Consider the following 16,569-nt stretch of genomic DNA (forward strand, 5'->3'; position numbering starts at 1 on the left):
CCTCCTATTTATCAACCTTTATTCCAAGAAACGGCAATTTTGACTTGTCAGAGTATTTAGACAAATAATTTCGATGAAAATAAGACAAAAACTGAAAAACAAAAAAGCTCAAGTTATTTATGTCTTTAAATTTAATAATTAAATATAATAAAAGGCCTACATACCCATACAGTACCAAATGCCGCAGTTACAAAAACGTAACATTGAAATATTTCTGTACTTACAGAAACGTAACAAAACATTTCAAGTAACTTACCTGTTGATTATAAAAATATCAAAATGCCAGCGTCATAACAAGAAACAAAAATATAACAAAACATTTTTTATCGTATAGAAAGACATCGCAAAAAGATAACATTTACATAACTGTTCAAATGTTTTCTTACGGAAAGGTTTTAGAAACCTAACTTATGTCACAGTTTGATTCCAGAAAGCTAACAATTCGATATAAGCAAATATGTATCAAATGCAGAGGTACCCATACAGCCCCAAATGTGACAGAAATGTTTCCATGCTTATGGAAACTTAGCAAAACATTTCAAGTAACTCCCCTGTTGATTACATAAGCGTCAAAAAGCCAGAGTTATAACAAAAAACAAAAACATAACAGAAACATTTTTATCGTAACTTAAAAAATCGCAAAAAGATAGCAATAACATAACCGTTCAAATGTTGGCTTACGGAAAGGTTTTAGAAACCTAACTTATGTCACAGTTTGACTCCAGAAAGATAACAATTCGATATAAGCAAATATGTATCAAATGCAGAGGTACCCATACAGCCCCAAATGTGACAGAAATGTTTCCATACTTATGGAAACTTAGCAAAACATTTCAAGTAACTTCCCTGTTGATTACATAAGCGTCAAAAAGCCAGAGTCATAACAAAAAACAAAAACATAACAGAAACATTTTTATCGTAACTTAAAAAATCGCAAAAAGATAGCAATAACATAACTGTTCAAATGTTTGCTTACGTAAGGTCTTAGAATTCTAACTGATGTCACTGCTAAGTCACAGAAAGCTAACAATTAGGTAACAACAGACATGTATCATATGCCAATGCAAGTACATGGTAAGAAAATATGGTTCCATTAATTCAGTCAGGACAGTTGTTGAAAGATTGGGCCCCTTAATGTTAAATTCACTTACTGCGTTTTTGGTCATAGCTCAATAAATAATATCGCAATTCAAAAAAATTTGCAAAGAAAATAACTCGCAAAGAGCAACCAGAAAGCCACCTTATTATTATGCACCCCCTGCGTTACTTTTTCTTGAACTTTTTACATATAGTGAACCATAAAAATATTATATCGTAGGCTAAATGGGAACTCCGGCTTTTTCAGAACTGCCGGTGTAACTTAGCTAAGTGTATACGAATCTCACTGAAACAGGCTTATCAAAGACGTTGGCAGTTCGCTAAGAACCGGTTTTTACTAACAGTAAACAACAAAAAGCATGTCTTCTTTAACTACCTTGAATGTAATATGAATAAATGAAAGGATAAATGAATTATATTTTTATTTGCAGATGCCTCTTTCATGTAATTAAAAATAATAATTGTAACAGAATATATTTTCACATGCAATTTTAAATGAAAATTTGCAATTTTTAAATGAGTTAAATAAGTAGGGATCTCAAGTATCATATTTTTGAAAACATAAAAAAAAATATCCGATAATTTATCACATATAGAAAAGATATTCTGACTGTTGATAAATATTTTAAAAATTGATTTAAATACGAAATCGTAAAAAAGCCCACGTATCTGTTGGTAAATTTAAAAACCCTTCTGCACGTAACAAAATATTTAACAAAATATTTATATAATTTATAAATAAGAAACGCAATGAGGTTTAATCAAATACAAAATCTATTTTTTGTACTCATGAAAATGCAACTTATACTTTTAATATCAAGTTCTATGATAATATTCTAATTAACACATTTAGTTAACACATCTAATTAACACATCCAATTAACACATCCAATTAACACGCATTTTCTTAATATTGAAATATATACCCACAAAAGAAAGTTATACTGTTTTGTTTTGACCTTAATCCATAATATAAACATAAGTATTAAAGTAAATAAAGTCAAGAACAAAGGGCAAATAATATATGAGGAATATATTTTTATTACACAAATGTTCACTGCTCTTAAATAAAATTATAATTTAGATGTATTACTTATGAAATGTAACACTTAAAATGCATACAACAAAATATATGATAGCTTTCAAAATTAATAATATATTTAAAAATATTGAAATTGGAGAAAAAATAATTTTTGAGTTCGTTAATAAAATAAAGAAACAAAATTCCTAAAATTAATGCATTCAAACCAAATTTTAAAACATCTGGAATTTTTTAAAACTATTTTAGCCAATAACTTTAAATGTTTCAATTTCAAGAAATTATACTTATACAATTAGTTTATATATAATAAAATTTCTAGCTTAAAAATAAGATGAAAATAGAAAATTTTGATTTTTCTTTTTAATAAAGAAATGAAACAAATCAACTCTATAATTTACTCCTTGACATTTTTAGCTCTTCAACTTAAAGTAAGCAAAACAGAAACTGCTTATGAATTAAATGAAAAAGATTATTACTCAACGTGTATAAGCCCCTTAATATAATCAATTTGGTTTTCATTTTATAAAACTTTAAAGCATGCATAATTTTTATTTAGAGCCTTTTTCTTGAAATCTATAAATATATTAACAAAACTCATTATTTACTCGTAAAAGAATATTTAAACTATTTCCAGCTTGATTAGAAATTTCTACACTATTAATAACACTTCCACACAAAACGATTAAGTTATTTATTTTGCAAATTTAACAAATTTTTCTGAAGCAACAAATATTCCATTCACTAAAATATTAACTTTCTAATTCTAGTAAGTTTTTTGTGTGGACTTTTTGTTCCATAAACTTTTATCCTGAATAAAAAGATAGATGAAAACGTAGACCAAAAAAATAAGAAAAAAAAGAAGAAAAAAATAAAAACAAATCGAGGAGAACACCATTGTTAAGAATTGTTGAAATTATTTAAACCGTGTATGGCGTTATTTTATTTACACAAACCCTATTTCATATCTCGGATTTGTATTACAGTGTTTCAGTGCTGTCTAATATAAACCTCAATCATTTTTTAAACTTGGTTGTAATCAACACATTTAATAACATTCACAGATTAAAGAGACAGTAATTCAATCACGGGAACACACGCTGAATTCGTTGTCTTGACTGATGGGAAACAAACTGTGAATGAAAAAAGGGAATTTCTGGCATACAAGGGAAATTTCATGCTGGTTACAATATGAAATTTTAAGAACCCTCTTAGGGGACAATCGTAAATCATGTCACACTTGGAAAGAAGGGTTTGGGTTTAATGAAATTATAACACATTGTGACAAGGGGGAGGGAGTTCATATAATATTGAAAATAAATCGATAAAATGTTTTTATACTACACATAAGAAGAGAAGTTTTTCGCTAAGAAAAGTACAAATCTAATCATTATTATTGCTATACTCATAAACGTCTTTAGAAGTAAGTTTTGAAATATGATTTTTACATGTGTATATTTCTGAACTACTGTGGCATGTTCATATAATATAGCGTTACATGCAAGAAAAAGGAGGAAGTGGGTATGGTAAAGTATGGTCCTTTGGGACAAAAGAGAAGGAGGGGTCAAAAATGTTGAAATTTTTTTTTGAATATATTGAATATTGAAGAATATATTGAATACTGTGACATATATCACTCATAGATGGCCTATACTTATTTGATATAAATATATCAAATAAATATAATAATATTAACGAATAAATTAACATAAAATTGGATATAACAAATATTTCGGACATTCACCAAAGCGAAAATATGTGATTGTTGACATTCACCGATGAGAGTCGGAAATAAGGTTATTTAGCAAATATTTCGGACATATACCAAGCGACTACGTGAAAATTGACATTCACCGGTGAATGTTGACATTCTACAGATTTCGGTGTTTCACCGTAACTTATATATATATAAGCTTAATATAAGGCGATATATATAAGGCTTATATATAAGGCGAGGGAAGCTCTTTTCTAACAAAAGCCTATTTAACTTCCTTACAAGGCACAATTATTCCTCTCGAGTTCTAGGAAAATGTTGCAGCCAGCCAACAAGCTACAATTTCTGAAATTATTTCACAAGTTGTGGACACTGAGGACAATGACAGTGGTCCTGAGACAGCAGCTGTAACCCAAGTGGAAGTCTTCAATGCAATAAATGTCAGACGAAATTTTTTTACAAACCATGAGGGAGCTAAGGAACATTTTGAGAAGTTACGAAATCTGTAAAACATTGTTAGAAAAATGAGACCAAAAACGAGACAGACCTGCATAAATGATTATTTCAAATAAGGTAACATGTAATGAATGAATGTACACTTTGTGGAAATTTGTAAACAGCTCTATTTTGAATTAATTTTTTTTTAATCTAACTTTCTTTAATTCTTTACTAATTCTGTTAAAATTTATTGACTTAAATATTTAATTCATGGCTGATCGTTTACGTTCGTATTACCATTTTTAAAAAATAATCTTAATGTGTACTATTTACGTGCTTAGCTACGAACTGCTAATGAATCGGTTAAAAGATCGGTTATATATATATATATATATATATATATATATATATATATATATATATATATATATATATATATATATATATATATATATATATATATATATATATATATATTCATCAGAACTGCCTGCTCTATTTCTTCTTTTCTTCTATAATATGGATTGTGGAAATATCATGTTTTGCTTTAAAAAATCTCATTTTAAGATATTTTTTGAGCACATTTGGGCATTTTCAAAAGATTAAAAATTTTCATCAAAAAATTAATGTTTTAAGGAAATTTGGATCAACACCCATAGTAAAAAAATAATATGAGATAAATATTATTTTAATCTTAGATGGCATATCCACTTAGAATCTAGTAATTGGAATCTGGATGGAACCTCTCAACTCAGTGGTTAATCGCTAACTATTTTCGCCCTCATTTCAAGGAAAAAACATTTTATTGTGGGGACAATATTTGGTTAAAAAATGTAATTCTGGTTAATTAAACCAAAATGTATCTAAGCAATTTATTTGGTAATTTTCAATTCATATGAATACATATTAACGGAAATTCTGATACTCAAAACTATAATTATTATTTGGTGGAAAATATTGAACAGAAAAATAAATTTAACCAAATAAGTGGTTTTTTCCGCCATTTTCTAAGATATCATGATTAAATTACCAAATCTTAGCTCATTCACAAAATGTTATCATATTTAAAAAAATTTATTACGCATCATAAAGCCATATTTTGTTGTTAATTTTACCAAAATCAATACCATAGTGCTTTGGTAAAAATTACTGAGTTTTTTGGTTCTCCCACAAAGCCACAAATACGGTAAATTTTATTACAATCTGGAGGTTTTTTCTACAATCTTGGCTTTACTTTTTTTTTTCTCGGTGTATGATGCTGAGAAGTAGAAGTAAAATTACAAGGTTTACCGGTTTATCGGAAATTCTGGTTTTTAAAATTATAGTTATTATTTAGGGAAAAATAGAACCAACTGACATTTAATTTTATTTCTTAAATTCTTTTCTATGGTGAATGCAATTTTAATTCACGCAGAAAAATAGACAAAAATTAATTATTAAATTATAAATTCCTCTACATCAGATAAAAATTTTATTTCAAAGATTTTATTTAATTTTAAAAAATGCTAATTTAATTAAAAGATTATAGTAAAGTAAATCTGTCTACTTCTTTTTTACCAAAAAGCTTTTTATTATTTTTTTCTTAATTTAGATGAAAAATTGCTTATAATGATCGCAAATAAATTTAGAGTAACTTCAATTAATTATTTTTCTCATAAACTTTATTCTATTGTCTTGGTAAATTTCGTTGCTAAAATAAAGGAAATATTTTAATGAGAAAAAAATAAATTTAAAGCATTTTTTGTTTGTTCTGAAATGCGTGTTTGCTGAGATTAATGTTAATGCTTCGAAAATATTAAAATTATAACTTAAAAAAATTTTACTTTGAAATTCTGCACAAGATAAATAAATAGCTTTTTCTGCATTACTAGGAAAAGTATCTTTTTTAATATTCCGTCGTAAATTAATATATAAATATGTTACTAAATATTTGTTCAAAAAGTATTTTATTCTTGTACTATATATAATAAATTTGATAGTAACTATAAAAACTAAGCCTCAAAAGAGTTTAAAAAAATGAAAACTGTGTTCTAAAATTTTCTTAACTATTACTAAAAATTATGAGTTTGTTAAAAATGTATTAAAAAATTATATGAAAGTAAAAAAATTGTATATAAAAATAAAAAAAATTGCTATATACTTATATTTTCTATTTTTAATAGTTTAAGATGAAGGAAAATAATTAATGTTTCGAAATGTTCCTTTTCGAAATACTTAAAAATAATTTTAAATTTAATGTGCACACTAAATTTTAATAAAGTTCAGTTATACGGACCTCAAGAGAATCAACTCAACACTAAATAACTCTTATGTATTTCAAATTTTAATGATAAGATTTATGTTTTTTTATGTTGCATGCGAGTGCAGTAAATGTAATTAAAATTGAGAAAATACCTATTGATATGTGTTGCATGCAATTGAATAATGTATTAGGGAACAAATCTTTTTATTGAAATAATTATTATTAAGTTCAATTATTTTCCAATTATATGAAACTATTTCAAACAATACGAATTCTATTCATTATCAAGTTTAATAAGTAATTCTCATTTAATCAAGTTAGATCTTTAAAGTTTAATGCGATCTTTCATATATTAAAATAAATTAACTTAAATTTAATCCTTAATATAAATTCGTTTGGAGGTGTAGATTCTTAAATCTAACAAGCAATCAAATTTAAAATATTTATTAGCACTGTTTTTTAAGCATTTTATTAAGAGACATTTTATTAAGAAGAAATTAAGAAAAAAATTAAATTTTGAAGCACTATTAGATTGTTTCTTTTTAATTCTTTAGATAAATAATTTCATTCTTTAGAAACTGTATTAGAATATTTACATTAAAAATTACATATTAATGAATATTACATTAAAATTGTTCAAGGAAATCCATACAAAGAAGAATTGCATTTTATTTATAGTATAAATTCTATGAAACATATGATAGATTAAGAAATTACAAAAGTATAAACATCTAATGCGGTTTGAAACAAGACACAATATTAAATTTTACTAATTTAAATTTAGGACATTTCAATACAGTTAGTACTCCTATTCCAACTGCAGATAATGCCATTAACTTCAAGAAAAATGGGACAGATGGTGTATATTTCTCTGCTAAAGTAACCTCAAAAGGTTTCAGTACGACATCCTAAAAGAGAAACAAAAATAAGTGTAATATACTAGAATGGAATAGCAGTTAAAAATCACGAAAAATGACAACAAAAAAATTAAGGAATCACGTCTTAATCAATTTAATTATTATTTTCTTCTTAAATGCCAGCCCGGGGAATGACCTACGTTTTACAAACATCTGAAGGGCAGATATGATGGCCACATTTCCGGGGCACCATATTAGGTGGGTCAACATTGCTCTCACAGTAAGGAGAGATAGTACAGAGAATGAAAGTACATCCGTGTCCTGCCCGGGATTCAAACGCAGCACCTTTCTGGCGCAAGGCCAGTTCCCTGACCCTTACGTAGATCGGTCGGCATCAATTCAATTATAGTAACAGTAATTAGCTTTCAGTCACTAAAATTTAATCAAATGGTCAGAAAATGAACGCAACGAACGCAAGAAATATAAATAAATATATATATATATATATATATATATATATATATATATATATATATATATATATATATATATATATATATATATATATATATATATATATATATATATATATATATATATATATATATATATATGAACAAATAAAGCTTTCGGCAAGAACAACAAGAAGTAAGTTAGCCACAGCGCAGTTAGTAAGCTAGACACTTAATATAAAATTAGTAATGAAAAAAAAAGTAAAATTGGCAACAACTTACTGTAGACACAGGTTCCTGTTGAAATATTTTATCACGTGTAATTTTCCCCATTGAATACGAAATTTCTCTAGCAGCTCTTTCTCCTGCTTCAATGGCACCTTCCATATAACCAGACCATTCAATTGCCGTTTCTGTACCAGCAAAGTACATTCTGTCTATTGGCTCACGTAGAAAAATAACGAATAAAAATCACAATATTATAATAAGAAACATAAAACAAATTTATACTAGGGGGTAATGCTCGCTGCTCACCCTAATGATAATTTCACTTTTGCAATGCTTTAGACATCAATGATAAAACTCGTTTATTTAAAAGAAATTCCAAGCAAAAAGAATTTTAATAATCAATTATTAGATAATTGTCGAAAATTTCTTAACTATTCAAGCATTCTAAACCCTTTTTTTCGACACAATTTTAACTAAACCTTTACAAAAAGTGAATGAATTCAATTGAATGAAATGTGAAATGAAGATTTAACAATGCAACAGTAATGAAATTTAATAACACAGAAACTATTCCACATATTCCGTTCAAATTGTGTCATTTAAAATTGAATCGATAAAAATTTGCTTACCGTAAAATTCAAAAGTGTTTTAGCTTTAACTAGATAAAAATATAAAAAGTAGTGAGCAAAAAATAATTAATAATTATAAAACTATTTTTTTCAGGAAATTATTTTCGGTTTAACGATATTTATTGTTGTTTTCAATAAGCTTTCAATTCATTTAAAATGTTCCCGATATATAGTAAAGTACTCAAAAAGTAAACTTAACATTTAAGAACTCAAACTCACTTTCCAGACTTAACTATTAGAACCATATTTCGGAACTTATTTAATAATAAAATTAGTTTAAAGTTATGAAATAATTACAAAAATTGTCTAAATATTCTTTATTTTTAATCATTTCAAAACATTTGCCATCCTCATATATGACTGACTATACAACAAAATGGCTGTTTTATTCAAACAATTCATTTTTTAAAAATCTCAGAATTAAGGCAACGTTTTATTAAATTTCATACAAATTTAAAACAAATAACAACAACCCTACATTTAAATTAGTTTAATTAAAACTGTTACACTAAAAAATACGAGATATTTTCTCTAAGGATATTTTTCGAAGGCTCTGTCGTAAAATGAAATGATCCTGTTTTGCAAATAATAGCCAATTTTTATAACGGCTGTGAATTTGTTACTGTTACTCATGACGGTTAGGTCAAGTTTAGCCTATCTAAAGCCAGCGCTGCCTACGCTTATTTTAGAAACGCCAATGTGAAGGAAAGCCACAGTTGTGTGAAAATGAAAAGCGTTTGTGGTCTAATTTTTTAATCTTCAAAAACTTACGCCAATGCAGCAGTACCTGGGCTCATAAAAATTTGCAAAAACTGAGAAAAAGGCAGTGAATTTGATAATTTTCATCTAGCTGGAAAAATATCGCCAAATTTAATAATTTTTTAAATGTTTAAGTTATTTGTATGTTCTAAAACCCAAATAGTTCTTTACGGCAAGATTATATACATAGTTTAAAATAATAGCATAGCAACTGATGGTTAAACTATGTTTTTCGAAAACCAGAGTTAAGGGACGCAGTTTAAATAGAGTTATAACTATTAAAAAAAAAAAGACCTTCCATAACGTGTAAAAAACCCAGGTGGATATAGCTCGTTCACCAGGAGTTGGCACTTGGCCCCGCCTACATCACGTGGTATGCGACGATTCTATTTCGCTTTTTTTGGGAGAAGGTTGTAAACAATACTGAACAATGTTGCTATTTGGCGATCGTTTGGCAAAAATATTTATTTCGCAAACTTCGTGTGCATTTTTTAACAATAAATATTTCATAAATTTGATGGTATTTTGCCCCATTTTTTATGATATTTCTTTCTTTTGAGTGAATAGTTTGTCCTTTATGAGACATTTTGCTGGGAGAGCAGCAGTTTTTAAATTTAAACTTAATAAGCTAGAGTAACAAAAGGTATAATAGCAGATGATAAAGCGAAGTATGTGACAAAAAGAATTCACTGTTTGTGTTTGGCGCAAATTAAGGGTTGTCTCAATTTCAAGCACGGAGATGTTTCTCTTCTGACTCCCGCGATGAAATGAACTCTGCGTCCGAGGAGGTGGAGCCAAGTGTCAACTCCTGGTGAACGAACTATACATAGCTGTGTAACATCCTCCAGAATATTGTTCTTCCATCCAATTATGCTCTTCGTAATGTATTGGCTGAAAATAAAAATGATACATCATAAAAACTTTTTTTACAACATTTGCTTTTAATTCTTGCATTTAAATAAGCTTTATTACGGAAATTTCCTGGCATACAGTAGTTTTAAGTTTTTCTTGGAGAGATTTATTAAAGCATCTTAACATTTTATTCATGTCCCAAAATTTAAAATCTAAAGATTAATTTATTTCTAAGAGTTAAAATCATTGAAACTTTTGTTACTGTTTCGATTGTATTTTATAACTGTATAAGATAAAACAAATCTTTAAAGTTTGTTATATTAGAGATTAATGTTTATTTTTTAATATACTATAAGTTTAATAACTAGTTTTCTTAAATATATTATGTAAATAAAATACTTTTCAAGTGTATCTTGGTGTAACAATTACTAGTTTTTTGTCCTTAATCTATTAATTAATTTTAAGAATTCACTGTATCTCAGCAAAAAAATATGCACCGTGAAAAAAAAAATTATTTTTTTCTTTGCAGCATTTTTTGACGAAATTTTGAGACTTAAGTAATGAACTAAGTACTTATTTTGTCTTACCTAAATTTTTTCAGTTTAAATCAAAATAACAATGAATTTACAAAAATTTTCATTATTTATTTTTAATACGAACTATATCTCAACAAATTAAATACATAAACTAAAAAGAATAAACTTTTCTTTTTAATGTATTTTTGTCAAAAGAAACTTGGAATGAAGTACTTAATTTCGCTTAATCAATCTCTGTTTAGATCAAAATAACATTATAATGCAATTAATTCCCTCAAATTAATTTAAAAATGATAGGAAAATATTAACTTTCAAAATGAAATATATGTCATCAAATTAAAAGAACAAACTCGTCGTTTAAGGGATTTTTAAAAGAGAAACATTTGATTTAAACTGAAAACGGAATACTTAATTTTTCTGAACTTGATCATTTTCTGTTTAGATAAAAATATCAGTACAATGCAATTACATGCCCTCAAATTCCATAGTGAAAAGAAATGAAATTATGAATTTTCAAAATAAACCATATCTCATCAAATAAAATATATCAAATTTTAAAAAAAAATTGATTTTAGTTGAGTACAAAGTACTTAATTTTCATTTGCTTAATCATTCTCTGTTTAGATTAAAATATCACTAAAATTTAATCAATGCTCTCAAATGCAATTGAAAAACTAAATAAAATTATTATTTTTCAAAATGAAATCATATCTCAAGAAATGAAATACATCAAATTAAAAATGCATAAAATGAAACACATCTACATACTTAATTAAAATTAACTTTTCCTTTTAAGGTTTCTTTCTAAATAACATTTTCGGGGAAAATTTTGGATCTTGACTTAATTGTTTCCGTGTTTGATTAGCTTATTTACAAAGTGTTGAGTTTTTTTCCTAATGAAACTAAAATAAAGAAATTTAAGTAAAATTTCGAAAATCCCCCTTTGTCATAGTTTTGGTCCAAAAATTCTGAAAAAATTATTTCGACCGTTTTTTATCAAGAACTTTTCTAGAAAAAATTTACATAAGAATCTGGGACATGACAGCAACGGTCATTGGTCGATTTCACAATGAGCTTTAGAAATTTTAGGCGAGATTCCCAGTGACGCCGTAAAAATTTACACAGACGGTAGTGGATTGGGAGACCTAGTTGGTAGGGGCGTCTTCATTGAAATATCTGGGCAAAATTACTCCATCTGTCTCCGTAATCCTGATTTCACTTCAGTCTTTAGAAGTGAATTAATCGCAATTGAACAGGGCATCGATGCTATAATCAACGAGAGTGACTTTGGAGATCTTTGGATCCGGTTGGACAGTTGCAGCTCCCTTCAACACCTACACAATTGGACTAAAGTTGGAGACAAAATAAGCATCTCCATCCTTCTTAAACTTCAACTTATTTCAAAGTACCACGACATTCATCTTCAGTGGATATCATCCAACGTTGACATCTTTGGCAATGAGCAAGCGGATCGCTTGGCCAAGGAGGGCTGTAGTCATTCAACACCTTCGTCCTCAGCCCTTACCTACTCAGAGAATCAGTCCAAAATCAAAAGCCATCTATCAAAAAAATGGAGGATCCCCCCTCTCATAACTGGTCAAGGAACCGGGCTCTTCACTTGTTCATATAGGTGATAGAGCGTCTCAAACAGCAATTGCCAGATTGGCAAGTGGACGCACGAATAGTCTCTCGTACTTCGAAGGAAGAAAGACTTATGCAGTCTGCTCCAAATGTGAAGCCCAGCAGGCATCTGCCAAACATATCCTTGACTGCTTGGGCCTTTCCAAGGAGGACTTATACGCTACTCCACTTCTTGTCATCGACTTTTTGAGGGTCAACAACCTATTGGATCTTGTCTGACTCCGTCAGACAGATGGAAGTTAAGAAACAACAACAACAACAATAATGAGCCAATTTTTTTTCAAGTTTAAAGGAAAGTAGTTTCAAAAAATTATTGATTTTATTTAAGACAGAAAAATTATTGTATAAATTTACAGTAATAATAGCTTACTTGAAGGAATTCTTGTAGACCAGACGCTGTTGCTAAACTGCGAGCAATTATATTTTTCTGTTCTTCCTTTTGTAGCTGGCACAGATAACGAAGTTTATTTGAGCAAACAAACCTATAAAAAAATCCAGTTAAGTTTAAAGAATAAAAAATATTGCAAGGAAGAAAATTTTTTGAGTGAGCTAAAATATTTTTAACAATATTTTATTACATTGGTTTAATGAAATTTTTTTTTCCAAAATGGGTATATTTTATTTTTATTCGTGTAATCAGGTTTTATTTAATGTTTCGTCATTACCTTCTTTTTAACTTTGTTAATTTTCCTTGAAACTAAAATTTCTTGCGGTCGAATTGATGAGAGGACTCAATTGGGTACCCGCAATATGAATTCGAAATGTGATCTCATAATCGATTCTCGTATCGGAGCGATAATATGACAACTGAGGGAATTTTTGTAAATTAAGTAAATGCGTCATTAACACTTATCAAAACGGAAGAAATGAACTTATAATTCTCCTTTATTAACAAAAGAAGCCGACGAGATTTCTGGGATCCGTGGCAGAATAACAGCCAACTCTTGGCACAACTCGTGAAAACCTTTAAAAAAAATTACAGAAAGCGATTAGCTTGCACAGCATAACTCGTAAACCAACACATATTTTTTTTGTAATTTTCAGGTTGAAAATATATTTGACACTTTAAAGATCATAATTGGCACAATAAATCACGATACGGAAATATCTCCAAGTCAACAAGAAAACAAACCTAACAGTTGTGAGGTTAATGCGTCATCTTGCTTGTAAACAACCAAAACAGCAGGAGCTGAGGTTTTAGGTCAGGTGGTTGGTTATCAGCGGTCTTCTTCTTCTCGAGTTGAGATTATTTCATTCGCTTACTAGTTTGGAATCTTACAGAATTACTACAGATAGACGTAATGGATTAGTTGTAACTAATTTTAACTAATGTATTAAAACACTTCAAGCATAGCGTTCTGTATAGCGGACATTATCTTTAAACTTACATATTATAATCAATAATCATCAGAGTTACGAAGTTTTGTTGTTTATTTTAATAGTCTAGATCTCTATTATTGTCTTTAATTTCTGACTCGTTGAATGCCTGTTCTGAGTAAGGGGAGAAAAAAATCAACAAACCAGTTCCTAACAACACTACAAAATCAGGCACAAAATTGAAAGACAAATACCAAAAAAGTTAATAAAGCTAAAATAGTTCCAATTTTTTTAAAACTTATTTATTATTATTTTTACCCTTTTCGAGGGCTTTACGTAATTAGATTAATCAAAACAAGTTTTTAATAATACACCCTATCTAAGCAAAAATTATCTCTATTCAGTATCATTTTGCATGATGCTGGTGCTCGAGACAAACTCATGAGAGTCAAATTTACCATAATCAAGTAATTTTCACCTGCACTTATCCTTTTCGAGGGACCATAAAACTCACTTTCCATAGTATCTATGATAAAACTGGACAATATTGGCGCAGTTTTAATCATTATCACGTCTACTAAGATAATATTTTGTACCTGCAGTAGTACATTTAGTACCTATTACAGTTGCCCCAATTACCATAATACCAGTTGACCCGGTTACTTATATTAATTAGGCGTCAATAACTACAAGTCGAATTTTTGTGTTTCTTCTGAACGAATTAGTACTATTTCTTTAAGAAATTTGCTTTTAGAACATAACCTATTTTTTTCTAATTAGTACCTATTACCAAAATTAATTAAGCATCATTGCGATAAAAATAGTGTGGGGAGTTTTTACAATTACAAATGAATTAGAACCATATCTCAATTAACTATTCTTTTTTAGTACATAGCTGATTTTTCTTTATTTCTATTAGTACCTATAAACAAAATTAATCAAGCATCATTGGCGTAAATAATTGTATCATAGTTTTTATCGTTTCTCCAAAATGTATTAATATTATTTTCAATTAAATTTGCTTTTAAGTGTATAGCTTATTTTTTATTTTAATTAATTCCTAATTATTATTTTTTAGTCGTGTAGAAACGTTTTAAGAGTCAAGTTATAAGAAAAATAAACTCGTAGCTTCCGATGTATTTAGGAATACTAATTTGGTGCTATAGTTTGCAAGTTTATCATTCGGTTTATCTGATATAATGAATAAAAATAATTAAGTGTGGAGTTAAATGAAGGTGTGTCACGCAATGAAGTGTGGAGTTAATTAATTAAGCTAGTAAACATCTAGTGTTATCGTTAAAATATTTGTAAAATACGGAATCGTGAATAGTTTGATTTAAAACAATGGAATTTTTAAAATATCTCACCCAAAAGATTAAAGGGTTTAAACGAGTTAATAATCAGTGGCTAAAATTGTTCTTTTCACCTTATCAGGACGCTGGCACTAATATTTCGCTGATGGAGTTATAAAAGTGGCACACAAACTCGCGCACGCATTCAGACAAACTTAACATTTTATTATTATAGATATGTAACAGCTTGAAATTCAAAACTTTTCATTGTTACTTGCAATAAAGTAGTTAGACTTGCTCATAAAATGTCATAAAGTTAATTAGTAAATTAACAAAAGGCAAAATATTTAATATTTAGCCTAATTGAACCTCAAAATCAACCAATCTGTAATAAAATCATAAAGTATTTTCTGGATTTAGGAGACCTTTTCGGAATTTTTATAATTCTTTTAGAACCTTAAAAATTCTAACTTGAAAATACTATTTATAGTATTTCAGAGATTTTTCAGTTTTTGTAAGTTATAGGAATACATTAACATTTTATATTATCAAACAATAAATTGAGTTTTGTTTAAACATATACACTTGAATGGAATTTTCTTTCTTAAAGATGATTTACAAAATGCCAATAAGAAGAAGAATTTAGCTTTATTCTTTAAATTTGAAACAAAATCAATAAAATATTCAAACTCTGAAAATATAAAAGTAAAAATATCGCCTCAAGTGTTCGAAAGAAAATCGATACTTCAAAAAGTAACCAAAAACCTTCGAAACAGAAACTGTCTTCAGTTCAAATTGCGTTGAAATGCTGCTGGATTTTAATGAATAATTTAGACTTATCAACCTGCGACTTATGTATACGAACAGATTCGGAAAAATTGAAGCTTCAAATTTCTTCTACATATTTCAACTATAAGACAAATATAAAAAAACATTGATTCTATGTCCCGAATGCTGGTACATTAATATTTTTTTTACTTTAATACAGTGTGTATTCATTGATTTAGATTAGTATGAACAAATAACAGTCAAAAATTTAAAATAATGTTTTATTTAATAAAAGTATTTTTAAAAGATATATTTTATCAGATAAAATCAATCTTATAAATATTTTTAAAACAAATGAATGAAAGTAGATTGATATGATTTATATAATTAACGCCCTGCTTGAAAATTTACACAAACTACTTTCAAAAAAACTTTCACTTAGAAATAGAGTTTTAATAATGAAAAATTCCCTGGGAGAAGAAATTTCACGCCAATCTTAATGGTTCAAAAGGGGGCATTTAAACTCGCAAATTAATTACTGTTAACTGTTGATTAAGTCATGGAACTTTTTTAGTACATTTGGAATTTGCAATCCGGTAAAAAGCTAATTTAAAAGAGTGGTTGAAAGTTTGAGCCCATATTGGTTAATTTCGCTTTCAACGTATTTCGCCATATCTCGGGAAGATTTTTTTTTCAGCAAATCAAGC

At 27.9% G+C, this 16,569-nt stretch overlaps 1 protein-coding gene across 1 annotated transcript in view; it reads right to left on the reverse strand.

The window, feature by feature from the left end:
- Positions 1–7,176: 7,176 nt before the first annotated feature.
- LOC107456143 (amine oxidase [flavin-containing] B) overlaps positions 7,177–16,569 on the reverse strand; it is a 48,779-nt gene continuing 39,386 nt past the window's right edge. The window contains 5 exon segments of the mRNA XM_087151384.1: positions 7,177–7,439; positions 8,123–8,294; positions 9,748–9,782; positions 10,282–10,347; positions 12,856–12,968. Coding sequence (XP_087007510.1) covers positions 7,263–7,439; positions 8,123–8,294; positions 9,748–9,782; positions 10,282–10,347; positions 12,856–12,968 — 563 coding nt within the window. The 3' untranslated portion in view covers positions 7,177–7,262.

Source organism: Parasteatoda tepidariorum, chromosome 9 (genome assembly GCF_982258835.1).
Source record: "Parasteatoda tepidariorum strain Cologne lab strain chromosome 9, Ptep-v5.0, whole genome shotgun sequence".
Lineage (NCBI taxonomy): Eukaryota > Metazoa > Arthropoda > Arachnida > Araneae > Theridiidae > Parasteatoda > Parasteatoda tepidariorum.